We start from the raw sequence: 23,344 nt of genomic DNA on the forward strand, positions 1-23,344 counted from the left end.
TGTGATCCCGAAGCAAAGCAGGGACATCTGGTGGCTGAACAGATAGTCCACATACAATCCGTACTGTTTGGATTATGCACATTTCTGTCCTTCAGACTCTGAGCTTCATTACTTTCAATTTGATTTAAAATAATGGTGACATTTAAAATAATGGACAGCACATAGGATTCATGATCCATGTTTGATCATGCAAAAAGGTGAAACATTTAAATATTTGATTGTTTAAAGGTTTTATTAAAACACAAAATATAAATATGTATATACAGACTTTTTGAGTGTTTGTTAAAAAATAACATTTGCATTGTTGGCCTTTTTCTAAATACATAAAAAAGTAATGTAAGACATTTACCCATTGGTTCCATCTTTCCACTCTGCACCACAGCACTATTGTCCTCTGTTCATAATTAAATAGCTAAATGTTTCTTGTCCACCCTTGCACAGTTGTTTCCAGTTGCACTACTGTCTTATAGTCTTAGTGAACTTTATTGTTAACCAAACAATGCAACAGGTAGTTACACAGAGGATTGAAATTGCTTTTCCCCATACTCCAAATGTGCAAGTAATATATAACACACAACATATAACATACAACAAATAGTGCAAACAAGCAACAACAACGGAAACAACATATACAGACAGAAAATGGACCTATAGGTTGTATAAGGAAAAAAAATATATATAAAAAAATTCACAGTGTGCAATAGTGTATTCAAATGTTGAGGTATATTATCGAGGTGCTATAATGAAGATGCAATATGGAAAAGTGCAAAGTGCAGAGCAGCAATTGTAAACATGTATGATATTGTGCAGTTTGCCTCTACTAGACATGGCCCTCTTCATTCTGCTAGTTTCTGGTAGTCTATTTGTGTCAGTACACTGAGCACAACCACACCAGAGTCAAAGTACACAACTGATAAACCTGCATTTCTGTAAGAACACACAATGTCAGACTCATTTAGGATGCTGTAGCAGGAAAAAGAAATGTGCAAATGACACATAAATAATAATACAATTCGATTTCGCTGCATCATTTTTCCATGTTCCATTTGTATTGTGCAGAACACACAATAAAATAAAAATGTCCAACATCCCGCGTCAAATCCTTTATTGTGAAGAGGTCAGACAGGAGGCGGTGCTGGCACACAGGCGGATCGTGGTGAGGTGGAGGTCCTGACAGAGATGGCTGCTCTGCCGCTGAGTTTAACAAGTGTCAACGTTTCCCTCACACCAACTATGGAGACTGAAAAGGTTTGTGCGTGCGATAACACGTTCCGCGTTCATGAACAAGGAAACCAATGTTTGTTTGTGTTAAAGCTAATCACTTCCTCAGTCTTTAAGCTGGCTAACACAAAGTGATGTTAGCTAAACTAAGCTAACTCACCAGCCTCTGTTTTGATGTGGTCACAGTAGTTTGTCAAAGAGTTTCAGGTGACCTACTTTTCTCTCCTCTGTGTGTAGCTGCTCTGCGACTGAAGGTATAATATATAATATATAATATAACTACACTTCAGGTCTACAAACAGATGTCTTTATTCTTTATTCTTCTTGTTTTCTTTGTTGACTTTCTGTCACCAGAGTGAAGGAGAGTCCGTCAAACCTGCTCCACCTGTGCTTTCATATGGGAACTCGAGCATTAGCAAATCATTCAAACCCCAGCAAACATTCAGCAATAATGAATTCAACCTCAATCCGAGTAGAGGAAGTAAAGAAAACATTCAAAGATACTAACAAAACACAAATGAGACACGGTTTAATTTGAAAAGTAGCAAAATCACGAGCAAAAGTTAGAACCTTAGGAATGTTTACAGTTTGGGATATTAGATTTAAAGCAAATGAATCAACTAAAACAAGATCAGCTCAAGGTAAAATAAGTCTAAAAACTTAAGATGCCCATCGGATAAAAATGAGTTGATTTTTTTTTTTTGTGATGAGATCCTCTTCTTGTACTCTCTTACTAAACCACTTTCAGAGTCCTGGAGGAGGAGTGACAGACTTTGAGAGTGTGGAGATGGGAGACTCTGCTGGGAGTCAGGGAAGAGTAAAGGTTCCCCGAAGGACCATCTATTTTGCGAGTGGAGAGACCATGGAGGAATACAGCACTGATGAAGAAGAGGAGGATCCTGTGCAGAAAGATGTCGTCACTGTAGATCCAGTAAGCTGAGATCAAGACCCTTGACAGTTGTTTTAATTTTGCAGATACTGGACTAGCCTCACATATCACGATAAATTATGGGTGGTGTTTGCATGACAGCAGATATTATCTCAGGACTGTGGGGAGACACAGCATCCATCCATTTATCCATCCATTCATTCATCCATTATATACCATTTATCTTTTTGAGGGTCACTTAAGAGCTGGAGCCAATCCCAGCTGACATGGGCAAGAGGTGGGGTACTCCCTGGACAGGTCACTAGTGTATCACAGGGTCATCACTCAAAGACAAACAACCATTGAATTAGATAGAGTCTCCAGTCAGAACAGGGAACCTTCTCACTGTGATGATTTTAAATAAATAATAATGAATAAATGTAAATGGCTAATAACTTCCAAATATGTTTCATTTAAACAATTAGTTTATATTTGTGTTTGACCAGCAGATATGTGATCAGGTTTTGTGTTATCTTATTTTAGGCTAAATTGACCTGGGGTCCATATTTCTGGTTCCAAACGTGGAGAATGGCCACCTCCACCATCTCAGGTAAAGTAGTTCACTGTTAGATTGAAAATTTGTGCTAGCAAGACCATATGTCACAGGTTTTTCATCAATCTTGTGTTTTGAAATGTGGTTTTTGAGGAAATCTGGAAAGTGGGTAAATGCTCTGAACATATTCTGGAATATTAGCAAATCTTATAAACTATATGCTTTGTAAGAATTCATCAGATTGGTTGGTTTTGCTACTTAAGCTATTATCATGACCAAAAAGCTTAGTCAAGTGTAAGTTACCATAACTCCCTGTGTGTGGTGTGTGTGTGTTTGTTTGTGTGTGTGTGGTGTGTGTGTGGTGTGTGTGTGTGCTTACCACAGTGTGTGACTACATGGGAGAGAAACTGGCTTCTCTTTTTGGCATCACTAGTCCGAAGTACCAGTATGCAATCGATGAATACCACCGTATAAAGAAAGAGGTAAGATGAATGTGATCTCATACACACACACACACACAAAGAAACACTTGAGCCTCATATGTAAATATGAATCAAGTCACACCTTTTAAAAGCTGTTTACACAGAGCCAGAAGAAAGAACACAAACAGTAACTCCTAGATAAACAGTATTAAATGCTACACACTGTTTTCCTCTAGGAGGAAGAAGAAGAGGAGGAGAACCGTCTGGCTGAGGATGCAGAGCGTCATTTTGCAGAGCAGCAAAGAGGCGAGCTCGATGCTCCTCCCTCTGCTACTGTGGAACAGCCAGAGGCGTCCAGAGCATCATTTGTTAACATTAGCTTTGAGCTCAAACCTGAGCCTCCTCTCAGCGCTCCAGACAGAGTCCCTTCCCCTCTCCCCTCCTGAAAACTGGAACTCACAAACCTCTAACTTTTACACATTTCTGTCTAATCTTATTGAACCTAGCTGTATGATTTAATGATGCTGTTATTTTTCTATGCTGTTTTATAAGAGGAAATAGTAATACTTCGTGCAGGGATATATTAAAAGGGCTGTGGAAGTGGCTGCAATAGCCTTATCTGTGAATGTAAATTTTCTGTACAGCCTGACATGCAATTGAACCATTTCTAGAGCAGACAGGGACTGTGCCCATCTCACTTTTAAACATAGAGAAAGTGAAATACATGCTGGGTTATACTCTTACTGAAGAATTTAAATTTAGTGTAGTTTTTTTCCTAGTGTACTAGAGCTTTCCAAGCTAAACCATGGGTGAGAACAGGTAGAGATTAAATAAGTAGCCAGAGCTATTGTATTATCATTTATACACAGGGAATATATTGTCCTCCTCATATCATATTATTGCTATATTGTTGTCTGTAATGAAGAAATACAAACTAGCCTACAAGTTATAAAGAGGAAGAAGAAGAATTAGCCTCAAACAAACCAGAAGTTGAATTTCAACGTGATGTTCAAATACATAAGACAGCCCTTCCACCTCTGCCCTCTGTTAACTATTCAATGAAAACTACTGTATGAAGCTGCAGTCTGTGGTCAAAATGTAACTTAAAGAATTGGCAATTCATGTTTTGCTTTTTTTTCCAGTGTAAACCTCATCTCTGTGATGATACTTGAAACTGTTTCCAAACAGCAACAACTCCTATAAAGTTCAAAATGAAAAATCAACCAGACAATGCAGCTGATAGAATCACTATTAATATAAATAGTTTAAATCTTTGAAAATCAACTAGAATTCCAATTTACTGGTGGTTGTTGAAGAACATTGAGAAGTAGAGTTGCTCACACACACTGACAGTACCTTCATGTGTGTTGAGAGTTCATTCTTTAAGTGTCCTTGCCTGAGCTGCCAGAAGCTTATTCATTATTATTATTATCCACTGAAGTGACGGTGTGGGGTGGAGGCTTAGATCTCATACAGAGCAGAGCAGCAGTGATTGTTCAGGAGGAAACCAGAGGCACACACACTGGAGCCTTCTGTTTTCTCATTACAACACAGAATACATGTTACTCTGCTCTTTTTAAACTGATCCTTTTAAGGGGGGGGGGTTCTGTAAATGGAATACCAACATGGGTAAATGTCTTACATTACTTTTTTATGTAATTAGAAAAAGGCCAACAATGCAAATGTTATTTTTTAACAAACACTCAAAAAGTCTGTATATACATATTTATATTTTGTGTTTTAATAAAACCTTTAAACAATCAAATATTTAAATGTTTCACCTTTTTGCATGTAATATAATACACAGTTATCAAATCTCATCCCTCCTGTCTCATACAATAATACAATCTTTCTCTCAACTTAGTTAGTTTACAGTTTTGATTCCTTTGAGTTGCCCAGTCTCGTGGCCCAGCTGTGCATCTTGTTTCAGCATGGAGAATGAAAATGTTTTTTTAAGTCACCTTCAACAAAAGAAATGTAAATAGAAAAACTCATAGGAAGTCAGACAAGTTGTTTGAGGCACTTATTCATATTCAGTTTATTACTGGCAGTAGAAGAGAACCTCAAAGAACTCCACTTTAAATAATCTTTCTTAACCAACCCGAACCTGTGAAAGTCCAATATTCAGTCCCCTCGCTTTTTTTTAGTCCTCACCTTTTACTGCTCTCTATCTGCTGGTTTAAAAACAACTAAAGACGCTTAAAGGTTCAGTGTGTAGAATTTAGTCACATCTAGTGATGAAGTTACATGTTGCAGCTGAATACCTCACCTCACCCTCCGTGGTAGCCTCCTATCCAGTCTGGACTACTGTAAACAACATTGTGGCCTCCGTTCCCAATGTAAATATAAAGTATTTAAATATAAAGGGTCCATTCTAGGGTAAAGAAAACAATCATTTGTACAACTTAAATGATTATATACTAGTTTAAACATTACTAGGCTTATGTTATATTCAATTTCTGCCAATAGCAACAAACAGAGCCTTTAAAAACCTCATTGGGCTGAAGGGAAATGCAAAATCAAATGCTAGTTCTCTACTGGTTCATCAGTGAGTGTTATTCTTTCATTTGACATATGTTGACTACAGCAGCTTTAAGTTAAATTTGATACATGTTTGACCTGTTCGATGTCAGTGTTGATGATGGGGCACTAAGATGTCAGTAAAGGAAAAAAAGGTAATATTTATTGATTGATTCTTTTAATGTATTTGTTTTTTCTATACAGGAACACAACATAGGAAAACAGAAAAGTATTTACAAAAAACATCTCAATTTCTCTCCACTTCCTCCTTCCATTCGTTTCAAGGGTTTTACAGTTTAGTTATCTTGGTTCAACTTCAACAGAGGGACCTGAGTCAGAAGGTAAAGGGTCAAAGTCCTGCTGACACATCAACACTTGGTTCAATGGACATTAGGGTTTTTTTTTATAGATGAAGATTATAATCCTTCTCAGGAGTCATCGAGGTCAGCCGTGTTACTGCTGTCGTTGTCATTAGCAACCAACACTTCTCTGTTCTCATAGGTCCAGAAGCCGTTGAGGTCGATCAGGATGCTGCTGACTGTGTCACCCTGGCAACTGTTTACTAAATCCTGGAGAGTGATTTTATAGGGGTCTTTAGGCTTCACCATGTCAAATATCTCATCCTGAGAAGAAACAGAGGTCACGTGTCACCTTTTTTTTTTTTTTTTTTACATCAAAAACCTCAACAGATCAAGGTTCAGGCATTTAGCTGTAAGGGTTAAGGTTAAGGTAAGGGGATAGGCGATGCATTTCACCAATGAGTGTCCTCACAAAGTGTCTGCATGTGTGTCTGTGTACAATATACCTTGACATCCTGAAAGGAGACAGGCTCTTGACTGTGCACCTTCATCTGCTCCTGAATGGCCTGAAGAACACAACACACAAGTGTCAGGAAACAATGACATAACACGCTTTGTGTGAACAGACAAAAGCTTCTTGCACTTCTAGTAACAAGGATATGAATGAATGTGTTTCTGTGCGGTCTGTGTGCGGCTGATACCCTGAAGAAGAAGTTGAGGGAGAAAACATTGAGATATCCACGATTCTCCATATCCAGAAGTTTAAAAATGTACTGCAGCGCTGCTGGCTCCTTCCTGTTTTCCAAGGCCAATACAAAGTCTAGATACGTTTTATAGTCCTGAGATTAAAGACAAAAACACATCATGTACATTATAAATCCAGGTTAGACCCATCACAGTTATCTGCAAAACTATTACTGAAAATATACATTAAAAACACATTAAGACCAATTTAGACCAATGCACTATACAACAATAAAGAGTCATTTAATATATGTGTCAGAGCCCAGAGGACACACTTGTTTTTATTCACTGAGCGGCTCAAGTTTAACTTTATAAGTTAGTTTGAGTTGAACATTGACACACAGACAGGTGAGAAAACCCACAATAAACTAGGACACACAACAAATGCAGGTGAAGATTAAAGGGCTTCCTGTATGGATCTGATGATGAATTTAACTGCTTCAGTCACAAGAGCTGAACCCAGTTGAGCCCTGTGAGATTTTGGAGACCAAAAAGCACCATAGATATTCCGGCCTGACACGTGACTAAGATTCTTTTTGTATTTCACTATCTGTATGTTTAATACAGCTGTAAGTACAGTCACTGATTGTACCATTTCTCCATCATAGGTGAGATACTCCTGAAACACTCTATCCAGGAAGACTGGGGTGAGAGTCGCTGTGCCGTAGCGCGATAGTTCCTCTTTGCTCAACATGCCGTTGTGGTCTTTATCCAGGTTGAGGTATTGGCCTTTATGGACAGAGAGACATAAAAATTCAGGAATGAATAAGACAGAGCTTTACTTTTACTCACACAGATGCAAACACACATGCAATACATTTTTGTTGTGGATCCAGAATTAGTTCAAGTATATGAAACCATCTACATAACAATTTTATCTTCTAGAATTTGATTTAATGATGTATAATTTCTGAATTTATGTGGCTGACTTGGTACATGCCACATCTACCTAGATATAAATGTTCAGCGTGTAAAATGTTGTGGCATCTAATGGGAAAGTTGCATATTGCGACCAAATGTACAGATTAGGTTGAGGGCAACCCATGTAGATATAAATGACTTATTCTAAGGTCACGAAAACACAGTCCTATGTTATTATTATTATTATACACTCATGAAAACATCATTGTTAATATTACATTTAATTTCTATTAATAGATCCTCCTGAATCCTACATGTTGGACTTTTACACTATTGGCCAAGTGCAAACAAATATTTTAAAATACAGAAAATTGTGTTTTGTGACAGACGATACAGAATCTTAAATATGTATTACATTTTATCATGTCCCACATTGCTGAAGATGTAATGCAATGCAAGGCCCCCCAAATACCTTTATGCACCTGAGGGTTATTTAATAACTGTTTGATTAGAGATTGGAAACGTCACCATAGACCCGCAGAGCTGATGGGGCAGAGAACCAGTTGGATTCCTGACTCTCCTTCGATAACTCCTCATCTCTCAACTAGGAGCACAGTGGGAGAGGTTGGGGGGGGGTTGGAGAGTGGGGGTAGAGTGAGAGAGGTGAATTCTTGGGACTATTGCTTCACAATGGAAGTCATGGAATAAAAACTGCATTAATCCTTATAATACAACAACAAAACATAATTCCCGTGAACAAAAGAATATTCCAGATTTTCCTGTAGTCCTGTTGGTGTAAACTTAATGACTAAACTAGAATGACAGTAGAGCACTACCTCCACCAAGGCCCAACAGTCCCCTCAAATTCAATCAAGCTGCACCAAATTTAAACACCTATAGAAATCAGTCCCCTGAATGCCTCATCTAAATCCATCCAATATTTCATTTGTTCTTCCTTGTTTCATCCCTCTACAAAAATCGGTTCAGGAATTTTCCCGTAATACTGCTAACCAAACATCTTTGGCGGAGAAGAGCATGAATGTGGATTTAAAAAGGTGAAGACATGAGTGGATAAATTACAAAGAAAACATATTCTACCTCCAATAAGTCGTCCAGGAAACTGCAAGCCAATATATCCTGGATTTTAATCTTTCCTGTAAAAAAAACACAGACAGATCCACCATACATTTAGTTGCTGAAGTTGACTACAAATTCTGTTCCTGTTACATGCAGAAGTGTAAAGTCCTTTTAAACACATGTTAAGGTGATCATTACCTTTTCTTATTTGCTCAACATTTTTAAAAATATCAGTGGTTGTTATGTCAGTGTTGTGTGTTTCTTGGTTATTCCCTATTGTCTACAACAACTCAAAGTCCCCACAGGGATGGTTAAAGCTTCTGATCTAATGATACAAGTCAGCAGATTTTGCAGCACAACATTTGTCCTGGTTTATACATGTGTCAATGTAGAATGACAGTCAAAGACAACACTATGTTTCAGTATGTGTTACTGCACTTTTTACTGTTGAGGCTCACAGTGGGGTTCAGTCTGACCTGTTCGGAGTGGGTCGAGGAAGAAGAAGAACTTGCGAACAGCAGTGCAGACGTAGAAAGAGTAGAAGGACTTCTCCAGTCCGTCCAGCTGAGGCAGAGTGGGGATAAGCTCCAGGATGTAGTTCTCCAGATCCTACACAGAATGAAGAGTCACTTTTCCTGAGTGTGACCTCATCAAGTAAAAACTATATGTAATATATCTATAAACTATTAACTGTAATTTGTGGTTCCTGATGGAAATGCTCACCGACTCTCTGAGGTAGCCCTGCCCTGCCACATCGTACAGACTCAGACCTATCCGTGTCTGGTGCAGCCACACTAGATGAACAGAGAGAACAGACAGGAGTCAGGTAAATAGGGCAAGGAGATGTTTTTGTTTCACCCACTAAGCATACATAAATCAAGGAAGAAAAAATGAAGGTCCAGACCTTTCCTCATGACATAGTTAAAGAACTGCATAATGGAGATTCGGCCATAAGGGTCGTTGTGGAGCAGCTTGGCGTACACTCTGGCTGTGAAGAATTTTCTGAAAGAAAGAAGAGAAGAGTAGAAAAGTTATCATGAGGTTTCTTTCTGATAAAATGTTCTACCTCCACGTACAGAATTATCGTGGCTGGTCTTTTTTAAGATTACAAATGTGTTTCTTTGCGAAAAAATGAAAACACCCCTTCCTTAAAAATGAACAGTGGACACTTGTTGACATATATATATATATATATATATATATGTGTATATATATATATATATATATATATATCTTCTTAAAATGTGTTTACTTCCTGTTTCAAATGTTAATATTTATTGCCACAGAGGGCATATGGAGCTGCACGTTGTTGAATGTGAAACACCACCAGAGGTTTGTGACCTGCCACATTAACTCCAGGTGGATATAAAGTCAACATGACAGGGGGGAATTTCCAGTAACAAACGTTGCTCTTGCTGGAATCCTTGGTGTAAAACAAAAACAGCACATTGCTACTTCCTGGTACTTACTTGCACTTTGGCCCAGCCCTCTCCCCCACCTGCAGGTAGGCTTCATAGCTGATCATGGCCTCGTCTCCACTCACTGGAGGAACCTGGTGCTTATCAAGCAAGAACCACAGATTCTAGAAAATGAGAGTTAAGTAGATGTAAAATAACAAACATACAGTGTTGTCATTTATGTAGAAGTTAATCCTTATATTGTTTCTGATGACTTTAAAGTGTGCGTGCTTTCGTGCTTGTGGTCCAGGCATTTCTCATGTTGTGGGGACCTCAATCTGTTTGCAGTCACATTATAGGGACTTGTCTTTATTATGGGGACAAAAAGCAAGGACCCATAACATAAATAATTAAATCTTATGGAGAAGAAGTTTTAAGATTTAGGTTTGATTTATTAGTAAGTACTATTATGGTAGGTTTACGTTAGGGTTAGCCAATTAGCCACTAGGGTTAAAGCTAGAGATAAGTCTCCAGGAAATCAATGAAAGTCAATGTAATGTCCTCTAAAGTCAGGGAGACACGATTTTGTGTGCGTGTGTGTTTTACCTGTAGTTCCTCATTATCCAGCAGTTCTCTGCTCTTCCTCTGGAGGAAGACAGCTCTGGATTCTTCTCTTAGCTTCTGAAGTAATATTTCATCCTCTCCTGGGAGCTGCACAACATCAACATCATCATCATCATCATCATAGTCATCATCACATCAGCCTCTGTTTTCATTTCTCCACATCATCATGTAACACTACAGCTGTATTATGGCATCTTTTCCTCTGCTGGTGACTACACACACACTCAGTCACAACCAGATCATCATCATAATTCTCATCAGACTGATCTTGATTTGACAAAGTGTCATTAGTCACCTTAGCTGAATAAAAGTGGACTGGTGTCATATTAATAAAAAGTTTTCATCTAAACTTTGGCTTGTCTAAATGTATCCTGCAGTTGTGTTATTTATGAACACAGTTTTGCCTTGAAGCTAAAACTCTCGTCGTTTCTTCTAAATATTTTATTTACTATTACAAATGCAGTTAGGGGATTCAGTGCTGGTCTTGATCTTGTACCATTACACAATCCAAACTAGGCACCAGTGGGTTTACACGTGTGTGTGAAAGATACCCGGTAGTAGAAGCGTGGGATGTTCCTGTAGGACTTGTCTTGGTCTTTTCCTCCCCTCCACTCTGTGTAATATTTAGTGAACAGCTCAGTTTCTTCCACTTTCTTCTCCTCCTCACTTCTCTCATCTGTACAAAATTAGAAACGATTAAAATCACAATCAGATCCAGTTACATGAAACCCAAATGTCAACACCGATTTAGCTAAGTGACTTAAACTCGATACATTTAGGTACGTTAGCTAGCTAACGTTAGCGGAAGTCCAAAGTCTTTCTTGCCTGTTTTGGAGTTTACTATCCTCCTTTTCAAAATACCAGCCCAGTGAGGCTGTTCTTCTTTAGCCATATCTGCCCCGGAAATACCCTACTCCTTCATAAAGAAACACTTTCTGCGCTAAAGTTGAAAACAGTGTGAAATTCACTTGTGTACAAATGTAGCTAAACGATAACAACATCAAGTTGACGAGATAACACGATTATAGCTTCCGGCTGAAATTAAAAATAAAAGCCTTCCCCAATAGGAAACAGTAGGCAGCACTGTAAAGATCATTATCATAGTTTAGGTAATGACATTTAGTATAAATTCAAAATAAAGATACAATAATAAACATATTAGAGTAATAATGAGTTATGGGGAGTGGGGTGCATTAAAAGTAACATGGCGTATGTAAAGCACATGATGTCTATCTACAGATATGTGTACATGTTAATTATATATAAAACAAACAAAAATACATCTTCTGCAGTATCTTCCAGGTGATACATGTTCCTCCTTTACTTTGTAAATATCTTTTCCGGTTTCTATCTTTAGTTATTATACAAACTTGACGCAGCTCAGACACGGAGCTGTCGAGCGTTGATGACGTCAAAGTGTGCGACTACAGCCATGTCTGAAGTTGTCTTCAGGTTGTCTTCACCTTTATCTCCAGTCTATGGTATTGACCCATGAAGAGATTGTAGAAAGACCGAGCTCACTGTGTCCAGGTAACGGAAGTGTGAGTCAGTTTTAATTGATTCTAACTGTCTATAGCTTTAGTCCTCATGTGACCTGTGGTGAAGCTGATCAGTCTCATTTCCAGGTCAAAGATTCGAGTCATAATTCCAGCACGATAGTTTAGTGGTGAATTACTTTGAGAAATATTTGTTTCTAAAATAAGTAGGCGAGATTTATATGAATGATTAAAGTTTGAATAATTCCAGAGTCGAAATTCAGAATATGGGCTCTAACTTTATATCCAAAGTCAGAATATTATTGAACCCCCTGAAGCCTTTCCTCACCGTAAAGCCAGCACAGCTGCATCCCTCTGCAAGCTTCCTGTGCACCACACACACTAACTCTAACTCAGGTGGCAGAGGGAACAGCGGACAGACTGATGGACATGGTGGAGTAAAGTATAGGACCGTCAGACACAGACAAGGGGGCTTGTGGGAAGACTCAGTGGATGGAGGAGGTAACAGATCCACTGTGAGGCAGAAGCCGTCCTTCCCCAAATCTGTATTTTCTGCTGGGACGTCGAAGAGGACGACAGAGATGCTGAAGAGGAAGGCAGCGCTGGCCTCGCAGGAGCCTGAGGAGGAGCCTGAAGGGAGGGAACCTCGAGGAGCAGGTAGGACAAACTGGAGCCGTATGATTCCACATGTGGCCATAAAAGCCCAAATTGAGTGCCTCTGGTAAATTCTAATGTCACTGTTCATTCATACACACTGATCTTAATTATTGCATATGTTAAAGGTACAGTGTGTAGAATTTTGTGATATCTAGTGTTGAAATTGTATGTTGCAGCTGAACACCCCTCACCTCACCCTCTCCTTCCAAACATGGAAAAGAAACTGTTGTAGCTTCAGTTGTCATAAAACTCAAAAGGTGTTTAGTTTGTTCAGTCTGGACTAATGTAAAAAACATGGCGGCCTCCGTAGAGAGGGTCCCCTTGATGTAAATGTAAAGTATTTAAATATAAAGGGCCTTTTCTGGGGTAAAGAAAACTACAATTCATACAATTTAGATGAAACGAACAAGTGAAAACATCATGAGGATTATTCTACATTAAATTACTGCCAATAGTTCCCTTTCACCTAAATCTTACATACTGGACCTTTTAGGTTTTTCTACATGATTGTAAACATGTAATGCACTACTTAAAAGGTTTATCAGGAATTCGAAAACATTAATAGTGAATGTTCACTCTGTTTCACACAAATCAGAATACGACAAGATGGTCAAGTTAGAATTTTTTGTGGGCTCTGACTGACTGATCAGGTTTTCTTTTATAAAGCTCACATAGAAATTGTTCTTATGTCATTTTAAAGCTGATTTCCAGCGTTATGACATCTGAACGAATCCTTAAATGTGTATGGGAATAATTGTTTTAGTTTTTTGCATTAAATCCTGAATGTTTCATAGGAAAGTTGCAACCTCCTGACCGCCCACTTTCTACTGCTGAGTGGAAGAAGCTACAGGATTCTCTGGGAAGTTCGTCACGCTTTGACATTAGGATGATTCGTGTGCTGTTCAACTCCGGGGCAGACCTGGGTATCGCCAAGTGAGGAGGGAACACCGTGTTTGTGTGTCTGTGATTTGTTTCAATGTCCTTGCTTTGTAGTCAGTGCCTACAGTTTTGTGTGGTGCAACTGAAGTGCAATATGAAATCTTCTGCCGCAGGTCTCTGCTAACTTTTGTAGCCATGGAAACAGGGACGCTGTCCTATGAGCTCCTACTACAGTACCTCTCAATGTGTGTGAAAGGAGGCCATGATGACGAGGTGTTTGATGTCTATGACATCATGCGGGGAAGTTTCCCTTCTCTGGAAACAGGAGCCACCAGCCTCTTTATCAAGTCTTTCAGCCGCACAGCAAGGTGGAGGGAGGCTCTCAGCATCCTGCAGGAGGTCAAGAAGGTGAAGAGATTGTTATATATTGATAGATATAGATATGTATGTATAAGTCATAGTGGAGCAGGAGGACCTGCCATACGGTGCACTGTATATCATCACCTTATTTTACTGTCGTCCCAACAGGTGTTTACCCCATCACCACGTAACTACAGTGATGTCATCACAGCAGCAATCTTGCACGGTGACATGACCACTGCCTGGGCTCTTTACGACGAGCTGATTGAAAAGGGACTGAGCCCTTACCAGGAGACCTGGGGTGCTCTGTTTAAGGGGGTGGGGAACAATAATGAAGTCGAAGCAGATGCGATGACTCAGTCTGAACACCAGGAGAGGCTGCTGGGAGTTCTTCTGTACATGAGGAACAACCAGATCTACCCCCAGAGCAGCCTCGCCAGCAGCATCAAGACCTGGTTTGAGAGGTACAATGCACATCTTTGAACTATATAACCTTTTAGAATGTAGAATAATTCACCTTAAGAACCTTAACAAACACAACAGATGGATGGTGACAAGATGTGATCGTTCTCATCATTGATGGGTTAAAACATGCTGCTTTTAAAAGCACAATTTTGTCCAAGAAAATATGAGCATTGAAAGTTGTATTCAAATATTTCTGAATATAGTTGATACAATCTATACTCAACTGCACAAGATGTTCTCATAATTACAAAGAAGTAGGAGCTTAGAGCTTTTTAAAGCCATATTGTTCTTAACTTTTTTTCTGTTTTCTCCATAAATGAATGAATTCATATTCATACACAAAGTAATTGCCCCCTATCTGTATGAACACAATCCCCCCCTTGACACTTTGATTCAACTCGTCTCATTTAGTTTTTGCTCTTGTCCCTCTATCCTCTGTCTCTCTTGTCCACCCTGACCTCAGTCTCACAGGACAGAAATGGACAGGACGTTGGACCAGCGCCAACCCAAAGTAATTACACCACTTCCTTAAAATCTTCAAAGCACCTTATGTCATGCATATGTATATGCACTGTGTATATGGACTGTTTTTGTATGTGTGTGTGTTTAGGGGTCAGTGTAGGTGCTGTGGGTCAGAGTTGGAGTCCATCCAGCTGAGCACTGAGGAGTACCATCAGCTGAAAGACAGCGTGATGACTGACATCATTCAGGGACAAGATGTTTTTAACAAGACTACACCAGAGGTACACACACAGACACATGCACACAAACACACGTGTGCACACACAAACTAAATTTGCATACTTAGCAGGTTTTCAACCCTAAGTGTGAATAAATCTCCAATGATAAAACTCTGAGGTCATAAAGATTCAAACCTCTTAAAAAGAATCTAGGATTATAGGTGTAGTTCCAAGAATATTTAGTATCCAATGTATTAAAAGTAGTTTCACTGTATGCAGTTTGAAAGTACAAATGGGTATTGGCAGATTATTTTCTATATATTTGATGATATTAACTTCTATTCATTAATTTGTACTAGTAATATGTCCATTAAATATAATCTACACTCATATATTAATTTGAATGAATACAGAACATGATCAATAATACATAAAACAATTTGTGGTTCATCAGTTTCAGAACTTTAAAGTAATGTTCAGTTTAAAAGAGTTTTTTTTCCAGCTTTAAAGATAGGAAATAATTGATACTAATTCATTATTCTATGTTGTTCAAACATCTCTAAAACTGCTCTTTCTAGAACTAGGTACAGGAGCTTCTTTAGTGCCTTTTCTGTCATTCTTACTAGGTGGCGCCATCAGATCACATGCAGCACAAGGTTGTGGCGGTTAGTTGAAGCAGCTTATCAGACTCTGACTTCTTTCAGTATCTACATGACTGAGATGGAAACAGATCTCCTCTGACGCACTGTAAGGAGAGGACTTTCCAGCTTCACCACTGTACTGTCTGTCCTCGTGGTTCTAAGATCACACTCATTCATGTCTTTGGACTTTGATATTCAGTGATGAATCCAACACATAGACGATGATATGACTCATTCATTTCCAAAATATTTTAACACATTTTTGTAATGAGAGTTATAGCAAAGGAGGATTGTTATCTGACTGTACCTTGGTAGGCGCGGTGACCTCCTGTCTATAACCACTTTAGATATAAATGTTTCTTTAGGTCATATACCTGCATTTTAGTGCATTTCAGTCAACTAAGCTCTATTATAAAGAGATTTTAAACAGTAACAGTTAAATATTGTACACTTCCTACACATTAGAGTTGGTATGGACAACAGACATAAAATATTAGAGGAGCTGGTTGGTGGATTTCCCCTCTGTTTCAGCCTTCATGCTTTATAATAAACAGATATGAGAGTCAAGTCAAGTTTCTTAATAAAGCACGTTTATTAACAGCTTTTACCAAAGTGCTGTACAATAAATACAAACATATATTGGTAAAACAAGGACATAAAATATAGTTAAATAAAAGGCTAAAATGTAAAATGAAAAACAGTAAAAGTGAATTCAAAAGCCTTAGAAAACATGTGGTTCTTCAGTTTGACCCAGTTTTCAGTTAAATACGACTATGGAGGAAGAACCCTTGGACAAGTTGTATTGATCTTTTATCTAATGCTCTGCAAGAGCGAGGAATCAGGGAATTTCCCAAAATGACAGACTCTTCCTTAAGTTAAAGTGCTTTCAAAGTGATTGTAGTCAAGCCACATGTTTAATAGACAGCCTTAGCATGGTAGCACCTACATGCACACAAATCTGAACACAGAACCAGGGCTGTGGTTTTAAGCTGTGCGACAAAGACAGTCATCACTTCTTCGAGTTCTTTACTGGATTTGAATGTACTGTCTGTTTTTTTTAATAATACCAGTAACTCAAAAACAAGGTTATTCACCTGAAATAGCTCAAGAGAGAGACTTTGTAACATCAGTAATATGTAGTCAATAATATGTCATATGCACACAAGGAGTCTGCATGTGTTCCTTTGAGTTCTGCTGCAGAAAGGGGGAGTTTGTTGGTGGAATATTTAGTTAAATCGAGGGGATTTCCAACAAGAGAAGCATCATGTGAATCTGGATCCCAGTTCCTCCCGTGGGAGCAGACAGAGGAAGTGCAGACAGACGTGAGGTTTAACTCGACTTTATTCATTCTCAATTAAGGGCAATTCATTTTAAGGGCAAACAGAGGGCTGCAGACAACAATGAAGCAACAGATGAGACTGCATCGATACTTTCTGTCTTTCTTTAAACCCATATTGATGTATGGATAGATTTTCAGTTGAATAACACAGAAGGACTTCAAGATTGTTGGCAGAGTAAACTAACTATATATTTTGATAAAGCACAGAGCTTTGTTTTCGAGGCTGTGATGTACGTTTGATTTTCAGTGGTGATGTATGGCATTATATCAAAGTGCACTTCTCTTTGTTCACCTTGTTTCTGAAAAAAAAAATCATAGAACAGCCTACAAATGTATTTTTGTATCAGCTGTATTGTACTTTACCCACTGTACAACTGCTGTTGTGTTTTTTCCCCGTTAGAAATAGATAAATATAAATGTTGATCTGACAGAGCATAGTTCAGCACAAGAAAAAATATTATTATATTATAATATTGTTCCCATTTCAATTCACTGCAATGCAAAGTTGCACTTCAATGCCAAATATCACAATAAATCAAACATAATAAAATGCTTACTAGGTTTCAGGTCTATATAGTTGTGTGTTATCACTGCAGCTACTCTTACCAGTCTTTTATCTCGATTACTGTGGCGTTAAGATAATACAATATTAACTTTGTTGATCCCACACCAGGGAAATTCACTTGTTACAGCAGCAGATAGTCAACAAGAGGTTGACAAAAAACAAGTGAAAGTACAAAATAGAATAGAAATGAATAGAAAAACTAGAATATCTACTAAGTAGAGCACATATCTCTGTAAGGCCAAAGCTGCACCACATTCCACCCACACATAGATATCAGTTTCCTAAACATGCCTGATTTTCTCTTTAATGAAAATGTTGAAAAAACATAGATATACTGTATTTACATATTATATACCATCTCACTTTGTATTTGTATTTGTATCAAATATTGGCTAAAAACATTATAGCCAATTATGATTTGAATTACCTGAAAATGTGATATACTAATTCATCTCTAATGTAATGTGAAGCAGTGCATTGGTTCTACATGAATGCAGAGGGGGAAGTGCAGCACTTTAATATCAGTTATTACAGTGAACAGATACAGTATTATAACTGAGTTAAACTCAACAGGAAGTTTTTATTAAAGTGTTAAACTGATGGATGAGCACTGTGATTTTGTGCATTATGTAGGTCAGCGATAATGGCAATGCTTTTAGAGTAGTGTCATCTTTGTATGATAGTCATAAGTCGTAATGTAAGCGTATGTCTGCAAGTGTAACTTTGTTGGTCCGTGTTTGTGTGCGTGCGTGTGCATGTGTGTGTGCGTTTGTGTGTGTGTGTGTGTGTGTGTATTCACAGCCGCACAATGAGTTGGTTTCACATATCAGCTCTGGAAAGTCCCGGGATAATTATACTTTCTGTCCATCTCTCTCTTCCTTCCTCTCCCTTTTTCAATAGCTCATTAATTTTCCTTAACAAATTAATATTTCTTTCCTTTTACTCCACTATTGTTTTTGTTGTTCTACATTTTTGCTCCATCAAAACCAATTACCTGAATCTTCTCCAGTCTGTCTTCTATCATCTCGGTTATTCTAAGATTCCTTTTGTATCCCACCTAAACCACACATCTCCCCCATTTCAACCTAAACCTGCTCCAGCTGCACGTTGTGTTTGCAGAATTAATTATTGAAACATAACATATGTGTGCGTGAATGTGCTGAATTAAAGCAATCAGAACAGACACCGTAGCATGCAGGCGTTTTATTTAGATCACATCTGAGGAGGGATCTTACTGTTCTTTTGTTACATCATTAACACATTTTGATAGTGTGTGATAGTGTGCACGCAGTTGAGTTTCAAGTCCAGGGGAATTCACAGCGGCCTATTTCCATACTGCTGCTATCTAAAAGTGAAATTGCAAACAGTGTTCTCATGCTGGCCCTACTCTTACATTCAGCACTACTCTCCTGTTGTGGTGCAAAGCTATAACACAGTATGTTACACTTGCGTAGAATGAGACTCACATGTGCGTCAGAATGAAAGAACAGGGGCGAAGACTGCGTGCTACATTTTTTTTTAGCAAAATTAAGATCTAGCCAGATTTTGAACATCTCCAGATGTTGTTCCATGCATACACAATAAGACACATGCAGAGGAAGATGGTGTGAGTATTTAACATCCAAATAAAGCATGATCAAATTGATCAATTTACACATTTATGATATATAGATAAGTCTGAGAGCCAGCTGATAGTATCACACTTTCTGCTATTGTTATGTCAACTTGTTCGAATCTGAAATAAGTGTAGCCCCAGAAAGAAACTAAAATGGCACTCAGTACAGCAGGGCTCCTTAAAGTGGGGTCTGGGGAGCCCAAGGGTCCTTGGCAAAAAGGGAAATCTTTTTTTTACAATTTTTTACAATTTATTCATCCATATGGAACACTGACAGAATGTTTTCATACACGTCCTGTGAAGTTAAAGAAAGTGATAAAAACTGATTTCTGGATCTGCCCATAGACCAGATCCACACCAAATTTGTGGAAATGTGTCCCCAAACATGCACAGTAAACTTTATGGTAACACACACAACCCTTATCGTCAGTTACGCTGCCACCAGGCACTGCCACCTGCGTTCTGAGGCCGGTTACCTTTATTACTGTCAAGCCTGTGATCAGTCAGTGAGGAAAATCAGCCAACCATTACCTCAGTGAGCTCACAGATGGAGTGGCTTTACTAGAATTTTCTGTACGTTTCCTGTATCATACATTTTTACGATTATTGCTCAGAGGCATTCATGGTCTCTTTGAATGGGGTTGGGATCCCACACCAGGGGTCTTCCACAGAGACGTGCAGGCAGGATGTCTCTCACACTGATAAGACACCAGAAGGGTAATAAAATATAAATACAGAGCTCCCCTCCATTCTTTGCTCATACTCATATTCATTCAGAGTGATGTGTACCACAAGTCCATCCTCAGAGGCTGAATTAAACCTACAGAACGAGTGTTTGACTTTGTGCTTAATTCACAGAAACTGCCAACACGTAACCTTTACTGAAAACGAGCAAGGCTTCAATTATACCTGCAGTATTTAGGCCTCGCCACATTTATTATTTTGTGCACAATGGTCCTGAATGAGAAATACATTTATAATAGTAAGTTTGAGATAATACAGTGTCAGAGCACAGAGAAGTTTGAGAGTAGTTACATCATTGAATTGTTGAGTAACAGACTTTTGCTCCTGACTAACTGACTTCAAGTGGTAAAATTTAAAAAGAAAAAGTTCCACATAGACTGTTTTTATAGAATCCGCTGACTTCTTCTATTGCGCAGACGTGAAATCAAATTCTTAATTTGCACCAGTACTTTGGTTTACATTATTCATCACTCCCTTGTTGCATTTTCATCCATCTCACAGAAACTTCTGTTAACATTTACACACTATTATAAAATAATATGGGACTCTATGGTTAATAAGGAAAAAGCAGTAGGTAATGTCAAGGTTTGGCTCAAAATCCAGGCTTCCATCCATATCTGTCAGTTAACTCCTGTCTGTCGAATTCTGTTTATTCATGTGTCTGTTCTAGGAGCTCGAGAGTTTCAAAGTGTTTGTGAAGAGGAAGCCAGCTTTTGATGTGGTCGTAGATGGGCTGAACGTAGCAAATGTCAACAAGGACAAAAGCAAACAGTCAGAGACGGTGGGTAAAAGCACACACATGTGCCCGCACACACACAAACCGTTTAACAGTCTAGATTTTAGTGTTTTCTTCCTACATATGTCTGTCCAACCTTGGGGCTTTTGTGTCGTTTGCACAATGACTAACCCTTCAGTGTGCGTCTGTGTATAAATGATGGTTGCATGTAGGAGGTGCTTTCATAAATGGCCAACACTTGATTTTAATGAGCCCACTTGTCTGGCTGCCCACATTTGTCTTTTCTGTTTGTTATATATATGTCACATCTTGCTCAGATGTAATGCAGCTGCAAAACAAAGGAAAGTCCAAACTGATAAAGCTAGTACCATGTCTACTCATCTAGTCTGTGCGAAGAATAACTCATGCTAACACGCTCACAATGACGTTGGTAACATGCAAATTTTGTAGTTAGTCATCGATACAGTAGAATGTGTTATATTCACCATCCTATTTTAGCATGTTAGCATTTCCTAACCTCAGAAGGATCTGCATAAATATCAGTCCCGTAAACATTCCTTTTCGTCAAGATCCATTAACTACTACATTAAAAAATAAAATTGAAAAACGTTCCTATCCATCGATGTTAAAGGAGGTAAAAAAAAAATATCTTGGATCAATGCAACTCACATTTACATATGGTATGTCTGTAGAATTGAGAGGTTGCATGTTGTTGTTGATCACAAAGATAATTCTTATTCACTTCTCTGCCATTTCTGTCTTTTTCACATGCAAGAGTTTTTTTTATGATCTATGTCACTCACACATATACATGCATCATTCTAATGGCTTCTATTATAGCAGCAGAGACTAACAATTTTAAAACCCATCTTAAAACCTCTATCGGTCATTTTAGGCCCTAAGACGGACATTTGTGCCATTAAATACTCATGTTCTATTTTGAATTGTACGTATAAAGTGTTGAGGTGTGTGTGTGTTTCAGTTGTTGGCGGTGGTCTCAGAGCTGGAGCGCCAGGGCCTGACCATCCTTGTGCTGGGGAGGAAACACATGCTGCAGCCCTCCAGATCCTGGGATAAACGCAACATGAGTCTCATCCAGCAAAAAGCACATTGCTTCTTCACTGACAACATGTGAGCACCTGATAATGATGTAGAACAGTTTGGAGCACACTTTATAGATTAGGGTAATGGTGGCTTTTTACTGAGAATGTGTGGAGTTTAAGGAGCAGCAACAAACAAATGCTAAAAAAAGACTTGGATTGCAGTGTACTGAATAAGTCATTTAACTGCAATTGATTGATTTTCCATATATTGAAAGCTTCTCTCAAATCAAGCATTTAGCTTTCAGCGCACTGTTGTGGTTTGTTTTCAGGAGTTTTGATTTGTGATCCTTTTCCCCTCTCCTGTCTGTCTGTGTCTATCAGTTCGGAGGACGACCCCTTCTTGCTGTATGCTGCTTTGCATTCTGGGAATCACTGTCGGTTTGTGAGCAGGGACCTGATGAGGGACCACAAGGCTTGCCTGGCCGACGGAGCCACCAGGCGGCTCTTCTTCAAGTGGCAGAGAGGTCACCAGATGGTGGTGGATGGATACCTTCCAGCAGGCAAGAGGGTCCGGTTTCAGGTGAGGAAGAGGACGAGTTGGGTTGAGGGAGGGTTGTTAGAGTAGAGGGTGGATACTTAAGCACAAAAAAGAATGCCAATCAACTGTCTCCCTGTTTGTGTGTTTAGAGTATCCCCAGCTACGACACCATCGTGCAGACTTTTGGAGACTCGTGGCACATTCCCTATGACAACACAGAGGACAGGACCACCTATGAAGTACCACAACGATGGCTTTGCGTCACACAAAAAAGCTGATCACACACACTGATTTTACTGCACAACATTGTGGTGGTAAATGCTCTGAATATGATGGTGGACCTGTGAATAAAACTTTTACCACAAATGAAATATTTGTGCATTTTTGTTTAACTTTAACTCAAGAGCTTGACATGGATATAGAAGCCACCAGTCGTACGGATCGCATCCACCACAGTCGTGTAGGCTGTCGTTTGTGAAAACCTGGTCACGCCAGCCGCAGCTTAATAAATGATGATATTCAAGGTGTCATGGTACAAGTTCTTGGATTGGAAAACAATCTGAATAAAAACATTGAAAGGTATTGAAACGGTATTACGGACGTTGGATAAAGTAAGAAAAACTGATTTTGCTTTTCCACACAACAATTTAATAAGTATAACAAATTATATATACAGTATATATGTAACTGCAGAATGTTTTAGAATATTAAAGGGAAGATCTGCAATTTATAATATATATAATTATGTCACTCATATCTTGCTCTAATTGAATAGCTGTAATTTCTAAAAAATCCTTTCGAGAATTTCCGCCTCACCTTCTTCACTGACATCCCCACTATCTACATATCAAGTGTGAGAAGATTTTACTGCAGACTTTGAGAAATAAAAGGGAAAGTCTGCTATTTTTTCAGTATTTCAGTCATAACTTGTTGTAATTAAATGTTTTAGTTCTTAAGAAGTGACCAAGGATTTTCACCTCACTCTAGTTCATGGTTTCAG

The 23,344-nt window shown here is 38.6% G+C and overlaps 3 protein-coding genes across 3 annotated transcripts; 2 read left to right on the top strand and 1 right to left on the bottom strand.

Annotated features, from left to right (window-relative positions):
* Positions 1-1,117: 1,117 nt before the first annotated feature.
* fam177a1 (family with sequence similarity 177 member A1) lies at positions 1,118-4,829 on the top strand. Its single transcript, XM_020084606.2, has 5 exons — positions 1,118-1,248; positions 1,970-2,152; positions 2,633-2,699; positions 3,027-3,124; positions 3,301-4,829. Exons 1-5 carry the CDS (start codon positions 1,180-1,182, stop codon positions 3,508-3,510), a joined length of 627 nt encoding a protein of 208 aa, XP_019940165.2. The 5' UTR covers positions 1,118-1,179; the 3' UTR covers positions 3,511-4,829.
* Positions 4,830-5,745: 916 nt separating this feature from the next.
* On the bottom strand, positions 5,746-11,611 carry ppp2r3c (protein phosphatase 2, regulatory subunit B'', gamma). The gene is made up of 13 exons (XM_020084750.2): positions 11,412-11,611; positions 11,138-11,262; positions 10,569-10,673; positions 10,035-10,147; positions 9,470-9,567; positions 9,289-9,359; positions 9,042-9,174; positions 8,587-8,642; positions 8,017-8,092; positions 7,220-7,356; positions 6,585-6,722; positions 6,390-6,449; positions 5,746-6,207 (listed from the first exon to the last, which is right to left on the bottom strand). The coding sequence occupies exons 1-13, from the start codon at positions 11,476-11,478 to the stop codon at positions 6,013-6,015; spliced, it is 1,374 nt and encodes a 457-aa protein (XP_019940309.1). The 5' UTR covers positions 11,479-11,611; the 3' UTR covers positions 5,746-6,012.
* Positions 11,612-11,947: 336 nt separating this feature from the next.
* On the top strand, positions 11,948-22,715 carry prorp (protein only RNase P catalytic subunit). Its single transcript, XM_020084592.2, has 10 exons — positions 11,948-12,739; positions 13,534-13,672; positions 13,792-14,026; positions 14,147-14,442; positions 14,907-14,954; positions 15,054-15,186; positions 20,698-20,808; positions 21,746-21,894; positions 22,188-22,386; positions 22,494-22,715. The coding sequence occupies exons 1-10, from the start codon at positions 12,349-12,351 to the stop codon at positions 22,620-22,622; spliced, it is 1,830 nt and encodes a 609-aa protein (XP_019940151.2). The 5' UTR covers positions 11,948-12,348; the 3' UTR covers positions 22,623-22,715.
* Positions 22,716-23,344: the final 629 nt, after the last annotated feature.

This window comes from Paralichthys olivaceus, chromosome 12 (genome assembly GCF_024713975.1).
Source record: "Paralichthys olivaceus isolate ysfri-2021 chromosome 12, ASM2471397v2, whole genome shotgun sequence".
NCBI lineage: Eukaryota > Metazoa > Chordata > Actinopteri > Pleuronectiformes > Paralichthyidae > Paralichthys > Paralichthys olivaceus.